The sequence below is a fragment of the Alosa sapidissima genome, chromosome 1 (genome assembly GCF_018492685.1).
Source record: "Alosa sapidissima isolate fAloSap1 chromosome 1, fAloSap1.pri, whole genome shotgun sequence".
Classification (NCBI taxonomy): Eukaryota; Metazoa; Chordata; class Actinopteri; order Clupeiformes; family Clupeidae; genus Alosa; species Alosa sapidissima.
The window spans coordinates 43,090,071-43,107,608 of record NC_055957.1 but is presented as its reverse complement, the minus strand read 5'-3'; the positions used below and the strand labels follow the sequence as shown (position 1 = coordinate 43,107,608).

At 46.3% G+C, this 17,538-nt stretch overlaps 1 protein-coding gene across 4 annotated transcripts in view; it reads right to left on the bottom strand.

Annotated features, from left to right (window-relative positions):
• Positions 1-17,538, bottom strand: part of camsap2b (calmodulin regulated spectrin-associated protein family, member 2b) — a 36,328-nt gene that overhangs the window by 3,100 nt on the left and 15,690 nt on the right. Inside the window, exons 4-18 of one of the 4 annotated variants that reach the window (XM_042095710.1) lie at positions 17,151-17,234; positions 13,552-13,584; positions 11,846-11,987; positions 10,528-10,667; positions 8,035-8,125; positions 7,843-7,930; positions 7,655-7,680; positions 7,449-7,518; positions 6,605-6,868; positions 3,840-5,832; positions 2,841-2,977; positions 1,661-1,875; positions 1,104-1,200; positions 834-899; positions 132-244 (exon numbers count right to left, since the gene is read on the bottom strand). In XM_042095710.1, coding sequence (XP_041951644.1) covers positions 132-244; positions 834-899; positions 1,104-1,200; positions 1,661-1,875; positions 2,841-2,977; positions 3,840-5,832; positions 6,605-6,868; positions 7,449-7,518; positions 7,655-7,680; positions 7,843-7,930; positions 8,035-8,125; positions 10,528-10,667; positions 11,846-11,987; positions 13,552-13,584; positions 17,151-17,234 — 3,559 coding nt within the window. The remainder of the gene's footprint in view (positions 1-131; positions 245-833; positions 900-1,103; positions 1,201-1,660; positions 1,876-2,840; positions 2,978-3,839; positions 5,833-6,604; positions 6,869-7,448; positions 7,519-7,654; positions 7,681-7,842; positions 7,931-8,034; positions 8,126-10,527; positions 10,668-11,845; positions 11,988-13,551; positions 13,585-17,150; positions 17,235-17,538) is intronic. The other 3 variants (XM_042095727.1, XM_042095719.1, XM_042095736.1) reach the window with 3 other exon arrangements.

Below are 17,538 nucleotides of genomic sequence, written 5' to 3'. Positions count from 1 at the left end.
TCAGGGTCTAGTCTCTTGAAAGCAGCTCTTGAAAACTGGTTGATGAGCATGCACAGAGATTCCTAATGAACCATAATGATGGCCATCATTGTGTATGAGTCCTGTTTGATTGACAGCTGAGCTGAGGGTACCTGTATACTCAGTGTTGGATGCCACAGATGAGGTGGTGGACTCATTCTCCCAATTCTCCCCGTTTCGGCTCACAGACTGACAGGGAGACAGGTATCCTTCTGCAGAGTCTGGCCTGGAGGTGGTCACACACATACACACACACACACACACACACACACAGACACAGACACAGACACAGACACAGACACACACACACACACACACACACACACACACACACACACACACACACACACACACACAGTTTTAGCTATCTTGTAGTGTGTCACAGTGTGTTAATACATTCTGTCCGGTTTAGCGGTGGAAGCAAGAGCAGTAGCGATGACAGAGCTAAAAGTTTTGAGGCAGTTTTATGAAAGCAGGGTCTCACACAGAGAGTCTGACCAGCACTGAAACCAATGATGAGTTGGAAGCCTTAGTGCTCGAGGCAGAAGCATGAATGCTGTGCTGGAATCAAAAAGCTGAATGAATGCAGTGAAGCCATTAAGTGAAGCAAATGCAGCAATTCTGATTTGTTCATATGGCAAATATACCGGTATATCATGTTGCTACCTGAACTTGTCTGACTAATGCAACTTTTATTATACTATTATATGAGTATTTGTTTTGCGTTTAAGCAAAACAAAAAAGAATATCTAGCTTGTTTTCTAATGACAGGCGGAAATAATGAGGTGACTATTGGCCTTACTGAAGAGACTAACCTTCCCTTTTTCACTTTTGGAGAATTCAAAAAGAAGCGTAAATTGCCAGCAGACAATTTACTGCTTCTGAGAGTTCAGAGGCAAGAGGAGGGTTAGAAGAGGGTTACAAAAGACAGAAAGATTAATATTTAGTCCAGTTTTTTATAGAGATTCGGGCAATGTGTCAAACAAATGTACAGTATTCAAACTACCAAGAGATTATGCATTGTGCAGAGAGTGAGTATACGGAATACAGGGGTCTTTATGTGATGAGACGATAAGCAGGCTTACCGAGGAGTTCTCTTATCAGACTGGACACTTTCATTGTCTGCAAGGTTCAAAGATGCGAGCGAAAGGCTGGACACTGAATATCCACGTGGCCGGGACCCTTAAAAACACATACACATACAGAGGTGAAACACAGACACACATCCAACAGGTATTTTAAAGATTCAAAACGCTTTGAAGTGATCAAATTTAATTAAAAAAAAGTCCAGAGTAAATATCAAAATATGCTCTCATGTCTGATGTACAAGACTCAAGGCATCGTCCTACTGTAAAAACAATTGCAGTTACTGCTGACACATGCTCTGCTAGAGATCACCTAGATCCCAGCTCAGTCATGGATGGGACAGACTTGAGTACTAAAGACTTGAGTTGCCCAGACTTGAGCACTTGAGATCTGTTTTTTCTACAGAGGTTGATTTAGTTGATCTAACACTTCAGATTTTGATTCTGAGCCAACTCCTTTATTGCCACAATCATGTTATGCGACTAAAAAAAACCAAAAAAATTCAATTCCCCAGCAGGGCTGATCATTGGGGAGATCTTCCTCTACAAAGCCATACCTGTTGTCTTGATTGGTGGCTTCGGAGACTCCATGATGTCTCTGTGCATAGACTTGGGGCGGGGCTTCTTCTTGATGCTGGCGGGGCGGGGCTTGATGACGCTGTCCATGTCGTCCATCAGCTTGAGCTGCTTCCTCCTCAGATACTCATTCTTAATGTAATCCCTACGTGCCTTTTCATCCTCGCGCTTCACTTTCTCCTCCTCAGCTTTCAGCCTGGAGGACCAGGGGAAGAGCAGAACGCCAGTCAGGGGGAAGAGTATGTGTGTGACACAGACATTGTAATATTCCAGTTGTGTAGGGAATGTGTAAGAAAGAGAGTGAAGGAGAGAGAAGAAGAGAGAGAAGAAGAGAGAGAGAGAAAGATGTACAATCAGAAAACATAGGTGTGATGAGTGGAGCAAGTTTAAGCAAGTAAGAGTAAGTGGACTTTTTGTATTCCTGCAGAGTAACTGAGTGTGTGTGTGTGTGTGTGTGTGTGTGTGTGTGTGTGTGTGTGTGTGTGTGTGTGTGTGTGTGTGTGTGATGAAAACACAGGAAGAGCCAGAGAAAAGAAGGAGGAAAAAGTGAGAGGGAGAAAAAGGGAGACAGACAGAGGAATGTAAAATCTTTATTAAGTGACTGCCTCAGAGGATGAATGTGAATTAAAGTGAGGTGTCTAAACTGAAAGTGAGGTGTCAGTACTGAAAGTGGGGTGTCAGTACTGAAAGTGGGGTGTCTGTAAAGTGTGTGCATGTAATATTTGAGGCGTGATATCTCACAAATCTATTTATAGGACACCAGTCTTAGCTTTAGCCGTTGGGGCTGACACAGCGAGTCATGATGAGACTCTAAAAAACTGAAATAATCAGGCATAAGGAACTGGGACAAGCTTCCACCTCTGCCAAAGACTCCAACATTGTTTTAAAAAATGCTCCTGGCAGCAACATCTACAGTGATGTCGACCAAAGGTTACAGTCAACAAGTGCGATATCTCACTGTGTAAGAATTATGAGCATCTGTGCTCAAAAGCTGGATGAACACACGACATCATTTGGTTACGTCACTGTGTTAGCTATACCTAAACCAGGTTCTGACAGGAGGGGACACACTCATTCTTTAGGGATGCTTTAATTAACGAGGCCAAAGCTTTCAGATTTGGCTCTAGTCTCTCCAGCCTGTCGCCCGTCTGCCAATCTTACCGCGCCGCTTCTTTCTTCTGCTCCAGCTCGGCCTCCAGCTGCTGTCTCTTCTGCTGCATCTCCCTCTCCCTCCTCTGCCTCTTCTCCAGCAGCGCCGCCCGCTTCTGAGCCATGTCCTCCTCCCCCTGCAGGTCATCCTGGGAATCGCAGGCAGAGTAGCCAGAACAGCCACAGTCAGTTAGTCAGTCAGTGGCAGAAATAAGAGGAACTGCCTCAGGGTTTGAGACGTCATGCCAATCCCTGTCACATCATCTCCTTGTAAATGCTTGATTTCTGCCTGTTATATTTTGTTTTAACAATTGTGGAAAACTATAAGTGTTCCCTTAATTTTTTTGAGCATACTATGAAACTAAATCTGTATCGAAATCTGTTTCTGCCTCTTTAAGTCGGAGGCCTGTGCTACAGCAACATCAGAGGAGGCCGTGTGCTACAGCCGCCCCACTTCAATAAGTCATGAGGCTCTGGCCCACTTCAAGGCAAAAGCTCAGCAGCAGAGCGGCCTCCCCACAATGCATCAGTCTGCATCACCCAGGGTTTACTGACTCTCTCTGACTGGCTGTCTCTGCCCTACATTTTGCAGAGTTTGTCTTAATTGGCAAATAAATTCAATTTGCCAGTTCACTGCACAAATGCTGATGTCCCCCTCCCCAGAATGAGCACACATTGCTCAGATCCCCATGATAAACAATGTCACCAATTAGGAGTTGGATTATGTAACATGGCATTCAGAGTCATAAAAGGCCAATCTCTCTTCTCTTCTTTTCAGGGTGACTTCTATGACTGGTAGAAAACTTCAGAAATGTTAAAAAAAAGTCCTGCCCTTTTTATGATTCTACCTGTGCACTTAACACAGGCGGCACTACTAATGAGCTGGTCTACCTAGCTGACAAGTTGAGCTAATTAAAATCAGCTGGTTTAGCAAATGGTTGGAATATTATGCGATAGGACTTTTACTTTCTGAGGCCTGAGTTTACCACCTCTGTTTCCTGACGGACTTACCCTGTAAAAGAACCCACAGCACATCTTTTGATCACGGTTCTCTAGTCCCGGTTCTCCATCTGTGCCGGACTCCTGTCCCTCCTCGGGCTTCAGCACGGACAGCGGTACCTCTACCAGGTCCTTCCTGGGTTGGGCCTGCTGGTTATTGACACTGGTTGTGCCGGTTGTCATCTTCGCTGCCTCAGACACTGGCTGAGACAGCACCTCAGCTACTGATCCATTTCTGATTGTTTTCTTCCCAGCACTTTCCACTTCCTTCTGCTCCTCCTTTGTCTCTGCTGATTTCTCTCTAGCTTGAGCAGACTGGCTCTTCTCTAGCTCTTCGGCTGCGTCAGCGCCCTGAGGCTCGTCTTTGGCTTGGTCCGCAGCCTGTCCCCTGTCCTTGAGCTCCTGCTCGCTGCTTGCTCCCTGGGCGGCACTGTCCACCGACTGGGTGCGCTGCGCTGTGGGCCTGGCGTCGTGCCCCAGGTAGGCGAAGGAGGTGGTCTGGTTCTGGCTGGGGGAGAAGCGGCGCAGCCTGGGCAGGCTGTCCACCGACTGGGGCGTGTTGAGCATGCGGCTGAACGGCGTGATCTTCAGATCGCTGGGGCGCGGCGTGCGCGGCGTCCGGGCGTGGAAGGAGGCCGACTTCCTCTTGATGGTGCTCGGGGAGCGGTGTGTGACGCGCGGGGATCCCGTGCCGCCTCCGCCGCCGCCGCCGGTGGCCGAGGACGAGAGGATGGGCGAGAGGGAGCCCACGGAGCCGCCGCGGCCGGCCACGCTGCTGCTGCGCAGCTCCCGCAGCTGCCTCTGAGGCGAGGGCTGCGATGGCGGGGAGATGACCCAGGCCTGCTTGCCCTGGTTGTCTCGCATCTGCATGATGGTCTCTTGCTGGCGGGCCAGCCGCTGCATCTCGGACTGCAGGAAGCTGAGCGACGTGTTCAGGCGGTCAATGGTGCGCGTGTACTCCGTCAGATCCACCTCTGCACCGCCGTCCTCTACGGGGGATTTGGGCGCCGCACCGTCCGGCTTGCACCGCTCCAGCCCTGAGCCGCCGCCAGCACTGCTGGGGGCCGGCCTCTGAGCCAATGGGGCGTCCGCTACAGGCGAAGGGGAGGGGGGCTTCACGAAGCTCGGGGAACTCGCTGTTTCAGCTACGGGGGAGGGGGAGGTGGAGCCGCCCTTGCGGCGGACCACATTGAGGAAGGCGGTGCGGCCCATCTTCTGTCGGTGTCGCGTGAACGCCGCCTCCACCTTCTTCTTCTGCGCCTCGATGGCGCGCCGCTTCTCCTCCAGCTTCATCTTCAGGTGCACCATCTCCGAGGCGAGGATGTGGCTGGGGTCACGGGACGAGGTCGGGCGTGCAGGGCTCCGAGCCTCAGGTGTGAGCGCTGCAAATGGCGGTGTCACCGGCCCCGGTGACGCCGCTGTTGCGCTCGGCAGATTGAGCTCAGAGCTCTCGGGCGTGTTGCTCCCACTGCCACTGTTCCGTCCCTCCGCCTGGTTCCGCTTGCGGAACTTCTGCTCAGCAAAGCTGGTCATGCGGACACCGGAGCCTGTGGACGAGGCCGGGCTGCCGCAGCCCAGCGAGCGCGCACCCATCAGGCTGGCACAGGAGCTAGACGTCTCCGGCAGTGGGCACGACCGCACCTCACAGTCCTGGTCCATGTCCGAGTAGTCCTTCAGTGACGAGTCCTCATCCTGTCCGTCCTGAATGTCCTCTGTCCTCACGTGGATGCCCGTGTCCACCTCTGTGGATGTAGAGTTCAGGTCCCCGTCATCCACCCGTCCCTTGGAGCCGAGGTCTCCCGGCTCATCGTCTCCATTGTCATGGTTGGCGTCGTCGACAGGATCTCCCATTTCCTGGCCATGCAGGTAGAAGCTGCTGCCCCCGCTTCCTGAGGGGAGGCTGCCATGGGTCCTCTCTGAGTCGTGGATGATCTTCAGGGCCTCCTCTATGCTGGGAGTGCTGGGTTGGGGAGAATGATCCTCTGGCAGCAGTCCATTAGAATACCTGGGTGAAAATGTACAAATCAGATGGCTGTCTGTAAGGCTTAGAATGACATGTCAGTAGTATCTCAGATATGTCTGAAATCCTCACATCAATTTAGATGGACTTGACGGATGGACAGATATGGCTCTCAAGAAAAAATATTTTTTTGTTTTTGAATCATGTAAAACTGCATTTGGAAACAGAACAAATCAAATGTTCGATAAGATCAGCCATAAATTAAAAACGCTGTTCAGTGCATCAGGATACATGAATACATTAACACAGAATGCAAACATAAAGGAAACTTTAGAGGAAAATTAATAATTTTAATGGCAATAGTATAAACCAAATGCCAGTTTGAACATTACTATTATGCTTTATGCATTCTTAAATAGGTATCTGTAGCATTCACACTGACACATTCCTTCTCACGTTAATATGCTATGTCCAAGGCACAAATTACATTACTTTATATGAAAATGTGACCTGGCACTCACAAAAAAGCAGCCTTTTCACACACAAATAAGCTTTACAAAGTGCCATGTAATATCTGTAAAACAATGTAATGTCTGCTCACACCATCAGCACTGGTACCGGATGTATCTTTCACATGCATGCAACCTGTTCCCACAAGTGTCTTCCTTTCCTGATGAAACCTTGACATTGAGTAAGCCAAATACCCCTATCACATCATGTCCCATGTAATGTTCCCTCATCGCTAACTAGTTGGCATACAGTACATCACACGACCCAGCTCAGAGCACAACTCAACAGGACACAATGGGTGTCTTACTTTGCATCGGTCCTGATGCGAGGCCTTCCTGCTCGTCTGAAGGACAGCGCAGCATCATCACTCTCCTCCTGGATGTAGCTGTCCTGACCATTGACGGGTTGGAAGGAGAGGTTCCGGCGTATGTTCCTGTTAGCCTGGTGCACCCTGAAGCCCAGGCCCTCTGTACTGGCGGAGCGGGTCATTCCCCGACCCGTGGACCCTGGTTGAGTGGGCACCACCTCGTCATCAAAGGGGATCTCAAATGAGATGCCGTGAGCTGAGGACCTGGATCAGGGGTAAGGAAGGCATTTTGTGACACATACAAAATCACTAAAAGCTCCATAAAAACAAAATCACTCCATAGCTCCAAAACTCCATCAAAATAATGAAATACTTATTACAATTTACCCTATTAATTAGTATAATTATAACTAATATTATTTAAAAAAAATATGGTCACACTTATCCTTGTTTGACATTCATTGAATGTAGTAAATACACAAAATAATGCATTAACTATAGGAGTTGACAATAATGCTAAAAAAACAATAGAGTTAACAATGAACATTATTACATTTTCACACTAACCAAACACACTCTATTGTTTTTTTAGCATTATTGTCAACTCCTATAGTTAATGCATTATAGATATAGTATATATATATACTATATATGTGCACTATATATATAATGCATTAACTACAGGAGTTGACAATAATGCTAAAAAAAACAATAGAGTTAACAATGAACATTATTACATGTTCACACTAACCAAAGCTATGAATCATGTGCATGTCAGCATGTTATGTAACATTAATAACTGAAAGATTAAAGCGTAGAGTAAGGTTCCTGAGGTGTGTCTCACCGTTTCTCTTTGGGCCATGTTCCCACACAGCCGTCCACATAAGACATGGAGGACGAGCGCTTTATCAGAGCTGCAATGAAAAAGCAAAATCTCTTCTAGCCAAAAATGAAGCGCTGCAAAATAATCTGCTTGCATACTACTTCAGCAAGGAGACCATTTGGAAACTATACAAAACCTGCAAAACAGCTTAATAGCTAATCACTTACCTGCAGGAGCAGCATTTGGTCGTGAGCTGCCAGAATATAAAACAAAAAAAGAAACACCAGGTAAACTTGAAAAATACTTGAATGCTCTTTTCTTGAATGCTCTTGAGAAAATACTTGAATGCTCGTTTCTAATGATTAAAAAGTTAAACAGAAGTTTAACTACCAGTACAAATATCAAACATACACACCATGGCTGTTCAGGACTACATGATCTCTCCATTAAGCTGGGTTTGGTTTTGGAAATGGGAGCCATTTTTGTTGACGACTGTGTCAGCTCTGGAACAAACAAAAACAAACAAACAGCTTCACAATTACAAATCTTTCAACAAGATAACAAAACCACACACACGGTGAAGTAGTCTGCACTTGGATATGCTCACCTTTGGCATCGAGGGAACGGGGCTGTACAAAGGAAGGCTTCACCACTTCAAACCACCAGAACAGTTCGGCCATAAACACAAGGTAGTTACCCTGCAGGATAGACACACACACAGCAGCGACCAATGAGAAAAGATTATGGAGACAAATCAAATAGGCTTCCTCAGAACAAAAAGGACAGTGTGTGTTTTCCCCCAAACAAGAGTTAGTGCGCTCCAATTGCAGTTGCCAAGATTGTCCGGAGGATGTCTCCACGAGTCACAATTGATCTCTTGAGCATCTCTAAACAACAGAGCTTTGTCAAACACATTGTAGCTCATTATTTACACTGTAACAAGCAGAATTTGTTTGTTCGGGGGTCAAAGACTAAAGCCATTTAGATCTCTGCCGTTGCATAAGCCTTGTGCTCAAGAGAAGCCAAATCAATCCAGGCCACCCTCATTGTTTAACAGTCCATATATGATGTCAGCAAAATACTTTTTATGTTACATCGATCCATTTTCTTATCCTCAATTCCTTCCAATTTAAATGCTTTTGTGAAATTCTGATGCACATAAAACCGTGCGACTACACCAGTAACTGTGTAGGAAGCTAAACTGAACTGTACAAACAACTCACTGTTCAAACTTATTCTCTAAGCGACAAATGGTTAAATAAGACCACCTTACTAAATTGATTGGCTTGTGTTAATGAATTGAAATTAGTTTCTGTGTACATGTTGTGTATGTTTTGTTGCTTTTCACAGCCAATGGGAGCGGGCACGACTGGTTTGTATTCACGAGGCATAGAGGCTCTCCAGTACGCAGTGTGGGATAAATGCCTGAATACCACAGCTCTGCCAAGCCTCTATTCTGCCTTGCTTTCGCCTTCTCTTTTTCTCTGACTGTATCATTCTTCCCCCGATTTCTCTCTGCCTCTGTGTTTGTTTCTCTCTTTCACCCCCCCCCCTCCCGCTCTCTCTCCCTCTCTCCCTTTCTCATCCAGAAGGCACGTTGCCCAGTGTCATGTGCCCAAGGCCTGCTTTCACACTTCTGCTCCCTTTCACTCTTTGTCTGTGTCAGTGACACAAGCCTGCCCAACTCAAAACTTAGCATCTGAGGAAAACAAGAGAAACCTGCAGTGATGATATTTAAAAGTTGAAGACAGCCCTAGGCAAAACCGTCTCTGTTCCTTAAGCACTCCTCCCGTGAACTTTAGGATTATTATCATTTAACTCAGTAATCAGAAATCCAGCCACAACCCTCGCTGTTAGAATATACTTCATTATATTTCAGCAGTGAGTTCAGCATCACTGGAAAGCATTTAATTAAAACTTATTTGACAAAAACATATTTGTCTTGCCCTGAAACAAATTCCATCTGAACTGAGCCTGAACTTCAAAAAAATAAAAACAAATCCCAGCAACTTTCTTCCAACATGGCTGTTGCTGGGAGGCAAAGACACAAACAGACACAGGACATATATATAGAAAGAGACGGAAAAGAAGGGGGGAAAGCCAGCCATCCGAATCCCTCCTCGGGCAGAGGAAAACTTCAGCCCAGAGGGAGTGAGTGTTCTCCTCATGCTGTGTTTGGGTGACTCAGCCTCTCATTGGAGTTGGCAGTACTGTAGGCAGTTCACAGAGCAGACTATATGCAAAAGCTCACACACACACACACACACACACACACACACACACACACACACACACACACACACACACACACACACACACACACACACACACACACACACACACACACACACACACACACACACACACACACACACACACACACACTGTGTTCAGCCCTGTTCCCTCCTCCAGTTTCCTCCCCTCACACAACCTCATTCAAACCTCGCGTGACTCACTCCCTCCAAACGGTCATAAGCATTCTTCAGACACTACTTTTTAAACGTGCCTATGTGTGAACACCACCATGCTCCTCTATGCTCCATTTATAGCAGACTACACACACACACACACACACTCACTCTCTCTCTCTGTCACACACACACACACATACACACACACAGTCAATTACTCTAAACACTGATATGCACACACAACAGTTCAGTTTGCCATTATATCGCTTGCCTCTACTCTATAGCTCTGTGTTCCTCTAATGCAATTCAATATTTGTATTACTGTAACTGTTCCAGGAACAGTTATTGCATTGCTTTGCCAGAAGCTTAAATCAAAGTCAAAGACATCCATAAATCTTTCTTGAGCAGTGCAGTTTTTCAGCAGTGTGCTTCAATTGAAAAGTTAAATCCTCAGTATGTTAATCTAACTTAACCTGACAGAGCAAGATTCTACCAACAACACTATGAAAATGTCTTCAGTGCCTAGGGCACAACCCATCATTCAATGTGCACCTTTCCTGAATGGCCTTGCATGAAAACATCTTCTGATTAGCATTGATGCTAAAATGTCTCACATTTCTGCCTGTAAACAGTTTTGGATAAAAGTGAGTGAATGCGTTGTGTGAGATGAGCTTCCCAGCGGGGCCTACCTTGATGGAGGAGGAGGCGTATAGCATGTCCTCCAGACTGAAGTGGCAGCAGCGGTTGAGGTTGTCGCTGCAGAACTTCTGCACCAGCTGCAGGTTGTACAGGCTGTCTGCCAGAGACATGGTCTCCTTCAGGCAGATATCTGTGGGGGGGGGGGGGGGGGGGAGTGGAATGGAGAGGGGCGGGGTACAGACACACACACACACACACATACACACACACACACAGTTAGTGACGTAACATAACAAACTCTTTCTCAGACACACAGGATAAGGGTGGGGATACTCCAGGCACTGTTTATGTTTGAAAACTGAAATATGGAGGCCTGGCCAACTGAATAATTCTCCTCCTCCACCTCCTCCTCCTCTGGTTTGGCTTGCCTGGAATCTCACAGACGTTAGCTGGGGGAATTACGTCATAACCTGTCTTCACACAGGTCTCATGTGCTCAAGAAAGGAACTGCACATCTGGCCGGTATCTCACTTAACTCCTAACGACTTCAGCTCTCTTGTACCCTTCCTGCCTGGTGTGGGCCCAGGGCTTTGTTGTCTTATCAAACTTGACCAGTCCCTCTGTGAAAGCTAAAGATCAGAGGAGGATTTAATCTCTTTGCTTCCAACTGTAGACCCCCATACACACCACGCACCACTTCCCAGGCCCCCACCAGCTCTTTATCTACTGGTGCTGTCGAGCTGTGCTGAGTGCTGGGGAGGTCATGTCACTCACAGACCTGTGAGGGACACTGGGAGCAGGGAGGCTGTCCGGTCCTATAAGCAGCTCAGGGTGTGTGTGTGTGTGTGTGTGTGTGTGTGTGTGTGTGTGCTTCGGATACCCTTCTGGAACAGCAGAGGCAGACACATGACAAAGATATGCCCCAACACACTGACAGTGCAAGGGCACCAACACAGACTGTGTTGTGGGGCATAGTGCTGGTGCCCTTGCACTGTCAGTGTGTTGGGGCATATCCTCCTGCCATAATTCAGGATTATGATTGTGTGCATAAATCATGAAGTTCATAAATCATATTTGATCATAAATCATATTTCTCTGTTTCCTTTCTGTCATTCCGACATTCTGCATCTATAATTACTACTCTTGATGTCTGGTACTAGTACAGCTTGTCCTCAATATACTTATATACTCTTTCCATGCAAATGTACCGCAGTAACAGCTAAAAGTACACGCTGTTCTTTTTTTCAGTGGATGTAACATCATTGATGTTAAGCCAGTCAAAGAAGCCAAAAGGATTTTAAGTTGACAGGAGATCAGATGCTAGCTGTGGCGCTCACTCTGTGTTGTTTTAACGGCATGTTGGCTTACCCTCCAGCCTGACTGAGGTGGGGCAGTAGAAGTGGAGCAGGGCGGCCAGGGCACAGCCGTCGGTGTTGTCCTTCAGCAGGTTGTCCACCAGGGGGAGACAGTGAGCCGGCCTTGGCTTGATGTCCTCCCTCCTGAGGCGCGACTGTAGAGGGAGACAGCCCACAGACGCAGTCAGACAGAGGGAGAACAGAGGCACTTACACACAACCCCACCCCGCCACCTCCGCAATGCAAATACATACACACATACACTAGCATACAAAACAGGGCATGCATATGGACAACATTCATAGAGACAATTGACAATTCACCCTTTCCTTCTCTCTTTTACTCACACACACAGCTCTCTTTCTCTCTCTCTTACACACACACACACACACACACACACACACACACACACGGCTCCGGAGTGGTTTAGCTGTGTGTTATTTATCTGCAGCAGGGCAAAGAGGGGCAATAACCACACAGCGGGGAGTATTACAGCATGCAGAGGAGGCCAGTAGTGCCAATAATGCTGGTTGATTAATGCCACAGAAACCTGTGTGTTACCTCGGCCCTATCTGCTCCCCTTACAATAGGGTCTCTCTGAAAACACATTTAACTCTGCGTCTGCCATTAGTCATCTGCATTGTTCTGCCTTCGTGTTGATATAGGGGGAGTGATTTGATCTCTGGATCCCCTGCATCTTAAGGAGACGTGTTAATCAGTCTGTCAGAGGCGAGACATTCTCCACTGGGTTCTGCTGAGTAGTGGTGGAGAGAGAAAGAGGGAGAGAGAGAGAGAGAGAGAGGATAGTGGGTGAAGGAGGGAGATGGAGAGAGAGAGAAAAAAGAAAGAGAAAGGCAAAAGGAAGATAGAGAGAGCGTCTAGGGAGTCTGAGCTGAAAGCACCTTTCATTAACCTGAGCCAGGAAGTCTAAATTATCCCAAAGTGGGGATGATTTAGACTTCAATAATGCTGCTTTGGCAGAGAAATACATTACAATATATTAAATCCACCTCTGTCTTCGAGACACCACAATGGTCCAGCTATACATCACTATATTCATGTTTTAATTCTCAGTCTAGTCGTATAGGCTGTTAAGCTGTCAGATTTAAATCGTTTGCAAGGGAGAAGGGAGGCGTTCTAGCCAGGCTTTCATCCAAGTATGAAGGGCCAAGCTGCTGTCTGCCTACTTCTCATAGAAATAATTCCACGTCTGGAATGACTGTTCTGAATTATACATTTCATTATGAACCAAAGTAATCTGTCATCTGTTATAGGACAAAATGGCCATGTTTGTCTAACATGTTGTTCTCTTCATCCAAAAGAAATAAACAGTATTAGTGGCTGGGGAGTGACATGAATGAACAGAAAGGGAGGATTGGACTATGAGAGTCCACTGGAGAGGAGTCTTGGAAACGGGGAATCACGGCAGAGGGAGGGGGTCAGAGCAGCGAGGTATCAAACTGGGAGTGGATTCGGGCTGGGAGGCAAGGGTCAGAGGTCAAATCAACGGAGGTGGACTGGAGAAGGGACTGGGGTGGACCAGACAGGGGTAGTCTGGGTCCCACTGGTCCCCACATGCCTACGGAAAAAAAACAATCAAAGGAGGAGGGCAAAAAGGACCAATCAGGGGGGAGGGCAAAAAGGACCAATCAGCATGGGCAAGGGCACAGGGCAGGGTCAGGAAGGAGAGGAGATAGAGGACGTGATGGTGGGACTTACAGGTACCAGTTTCCAGTACCATTTGGCTGAAGACTTGGGCCGTGAAAAGGAGGATGACACCAAATACAAGAGTGACAAGAGAGGAAGAAGAGCCATTAACATTGCTACAGTGTCATTGGTCAATCAGTGAGCTTTACTTACAAGCATTAGAATTAGAGAGTAGAATAAATATGAGCACTATATAGAATCTGTTCCAATGATGTATCAAGGGATGCTTAACACCATGAATACCTTTTAATGTCAAACAGCACTAAATCGAATGCAGTGAATTACCTAATGATGATGGTTTGGATAAAAATTGAGAAGCTAAATATGCCATTATTGTAAATCCATTCTACTCATGCCTGATTTTGCCATGATGCCATGCCGGTCCAAATGAACAGAGGTGCAGGGACTCTTAGAAAATGAAAATAGGCCTACAATCACTGGGCTTTTCAGAACAAGAATTTAAAATGGCCTTTACAGAACCTTTTGGGGAATGACTTTGATAGTGCCATTTTGAGATGTTATCCCTCCAGCAGTTTTTCCTTTTGCGGTAAGGGATCTTCCCTGCCTTGAGGGCTCCTCTAACCCAGATTACGGGAGACTCCAGAAAGGCATGGACCAGAAACAGAACTGAACCAGACTCAGGTACTCAGGTGAGTGATTTAAATACCCTTTTTGATCTACCTGTTTTTGGGTCCTCTTTTATGTTCCCTTATCAAAGAATCCATAAGGAATTATTGTTGTACTATAATTGCATATGGGAAATTATTGTAGGTGCTTATTTGGGATCAGTCTCACCCTTGTCATATCTAAACCTCCCTGAATATAAGCTCAAGAGAAGGACAGACTCTAGATCAGCAGTCCTGCATTAAGCAGATTCATGACTTTGGATTCTGGCATATTTACAACAATATTCTGCATTACTCAGCACTTAACCAAATCTAAGAAATTGCTTTGGCATTTGCTTTGAGTTTATGTTGAGGGACAGACACAGCACATCAGAGCTCCATTTAACCTGCGATTCAATGCAGCGTTAATCAAATGTAATTTCCCCCCGTAGTCATTGGCACTAACCAACTAATTGGTGAATGGTGCTTCATACCCCCACTTCTATCACCCTGAATTTAGATGAGATGGTGTCTGGGGCTCAGTGGACTACTAAGGCAACTTAGTTCTGGGTATAAAGCAATGGTAGTATGAGAAAGATTATGGTAAAATTAATCTATGGAGTGTACAGTTCTGCCCATTAAGTATAATATATAAATGGAGAGAGATTGAAATATTTCCTTTCTTAATCACCAGTGAGGGATTGAGAGCTCCTGGTAGAGTCTGAAGTGTGCGAGTCAGCAGACTGAATGAGACTGAATGCACTGAAGTGAAAATGCCTGGAGCTGTAAGACCCAGCTTAAATATAGTCTCCCACGCAATTCTTCTGCATCATTCTGAACGTATGCACACACACAGATATACACATGCACGCACACAGAGTCATATGGACATGCATAGACACATACAGACGCACAGATGCGCAGACACACATACACACACACACACACACACACACACACGCAACTAACTGTGGTGCAGTGTCCAAACTGAGATGTGAATTGTTAAATCCAAATAACATAATTCTTGAGCTTCATTTGGATAAAACATCCTGTTTAACCCAACGGTGGCCATGAAGGATCTGTGAGGACGTCCAGCATAACGGCCTGTCCTGACCTCTACGTATCTCCCCTCTCTCTCCAACCAGGTCACATGAGCTCTACATCAAAGCAGTAGCAACTAGTGATGATATTTCAGTCTATGACTGTTCAACCAGAGAGTTGATAAAGTATCTTTGGTTCAACTCTTGCTCTGTTTCTCTGACTTCTTCCCATTTCCCTTAGCTTCTCTCTCTCTCTCCAACACAATGGGCCTCTGTAGAGAGATGTTCCCACAGCCCTGTCTGTTGAAAGGCTGCTCTGGCCAAGACAAGCTGACTGGATTCTGTTGCAGCTCTTTGAGGGGCTCTGATGGGCTGACTGATGTCCTCAGGTTGTCCATGGGAAACGTCCTGCTCCCGAAACCCAACCCAACCTTTTACGTGACAATGGCTTTAATCTTCATTAGCTGTACCGTACCTTGATGTTTATGCATGCTATGTAAGCTGAAAAAACGGAGCTCAGAATATACGCCCGAGCATTTGATCTAGCCTGCTAAAGAATATAGGCAGATAGATGCATAATAGAGTAATCATTAAACCAACCACTAAAACCAAACCATTGTGATACTATTTGCGTAAAAAAAATACATAGTAGGAAACTTGAATCTCTGTACAGTCTGTGTGTGTGTGTGTGTGTGTGTGTGTGTGTGTGTGTGTGTGTGTGTGTGTGTGTGTGTGTGTGTGTAAGAGAGAGAGAGAGAGAGAGAGAGAGAGAGAGAGAGAGAGAGGGAGAGTGTGTGTGTGTGTGTGTGTGTGTGTGAGAGAGAGAGAGTGTTGCCAACAATTCACTGGGTATCTAGACTTTGATGGCTTAAGCACCACTGCACCCTTTCAGACAGGGGAGGGTCACACAGCTTAAGTAGATCCACACCACTGATTATGACTCACAATCCTTAAAATATTCACCCGTTATCTGCTTTGACACAGCCAATCATTTCAAAGCTCCCCTGCCAGAAACTGCATCTGCATCTCAGGCCTACAGGTGGTCCGACCCAGACAACAGCTGACTACCAGTACAGAGCCGGCCCGGACCTATAGAGCTATTACTCTGAAAGAGAGAAATATTAAGCAGACTGAAAGGCACTGCAGGGAAAAAAAGAGCCGCTCGCAGTTTCCTGTGTCTTGGCCTCCTGTGCTTTTCTTTCCACTGCTCTCGACTGCACCTGACCAGCCCAGAGAGAGAGAGCAGGATCGGCTCACATGAGGCAGGTTTGTCGTTCTTGGATGAGCATAGAGGGGAATGGGGGGGGGTTGGGGGAGTTGGCTCTTAATGAGCTGCAGTTCTCATAAATTATTAGAAATAAGAACAAACCAACAGGTTCAGGACCTCTACAGTACGTGTATTGTATATGAACAATACAAAACTATAAACTGTGTTGTAGAGAGCAGAAATTAAACCAATGTGTCTTTCTTTCATGTATGTCAGACGATGACATAATGATGTCTGTGATTCACAAATCACCTGCTGTGACATGTGACACGTGCTGCTACCAGTGTGTGTGCATCTGCATATGTGTGTGTGTGTGTGTGTGTGTGTGTGTGTGTGTGTGTGTGTACGCGCATGTGTGTGTTTGCATATGTGTGTGTGTGTGTGTGTATGTGTGTGTGAGCATGTGTGTGCGTATGTGTGTGCTTGTGCATATGCATGTGTGTGTGTGTGTGTGTGTGTGTGTGTGTGTGCACGCGCATGTGTGTGTTTGCATATGTGTATGTGTTTGTTTGCATATGTGTGTGTGTGTGTATGTGTGTGTGAGCATGTGTGTGTTTGCATTTGTGTATGTGTGTGTGTGTGTGTGTGTGTGTGTGCGTGTGTGCACGCGCATGTGTGTGTTTGCATATGTGTGTGTGAGCATGTGTGTGTTTGCATTTGTGTGTGTGTTTGCATTTGTGTGTGTGTGTGTGTGCTCACCCTTTGGGCCCCAGTGTTCTCTCCAGGGGGTACCTCTCTGGTTCTCTGATCCTGTGCCAGAATGTCTCTCAGATGCTCATTCACCTGGACAAACACAGACACACGCACAGATGCACACACACACACACACACACACACACACACACACACACACACACACACACACACACGGGTCAGGTTATAAAACCTCTTATGTAATGGTCAGTCTGCTGTCTCCTACTGCTCTGATGCCCATTTAAATATTGATGCGGATATGCCAAACAAGGACTTATGAGTCACACTTAAGGTTCAGAGCCTTCCAAATTAACCATAGGAGACGAGAACATTTCGGGAGGAGTAGAGATCTCTGCTTCTCCTCTGCTGATTAAATTAAATAGCTTAAAGTTAG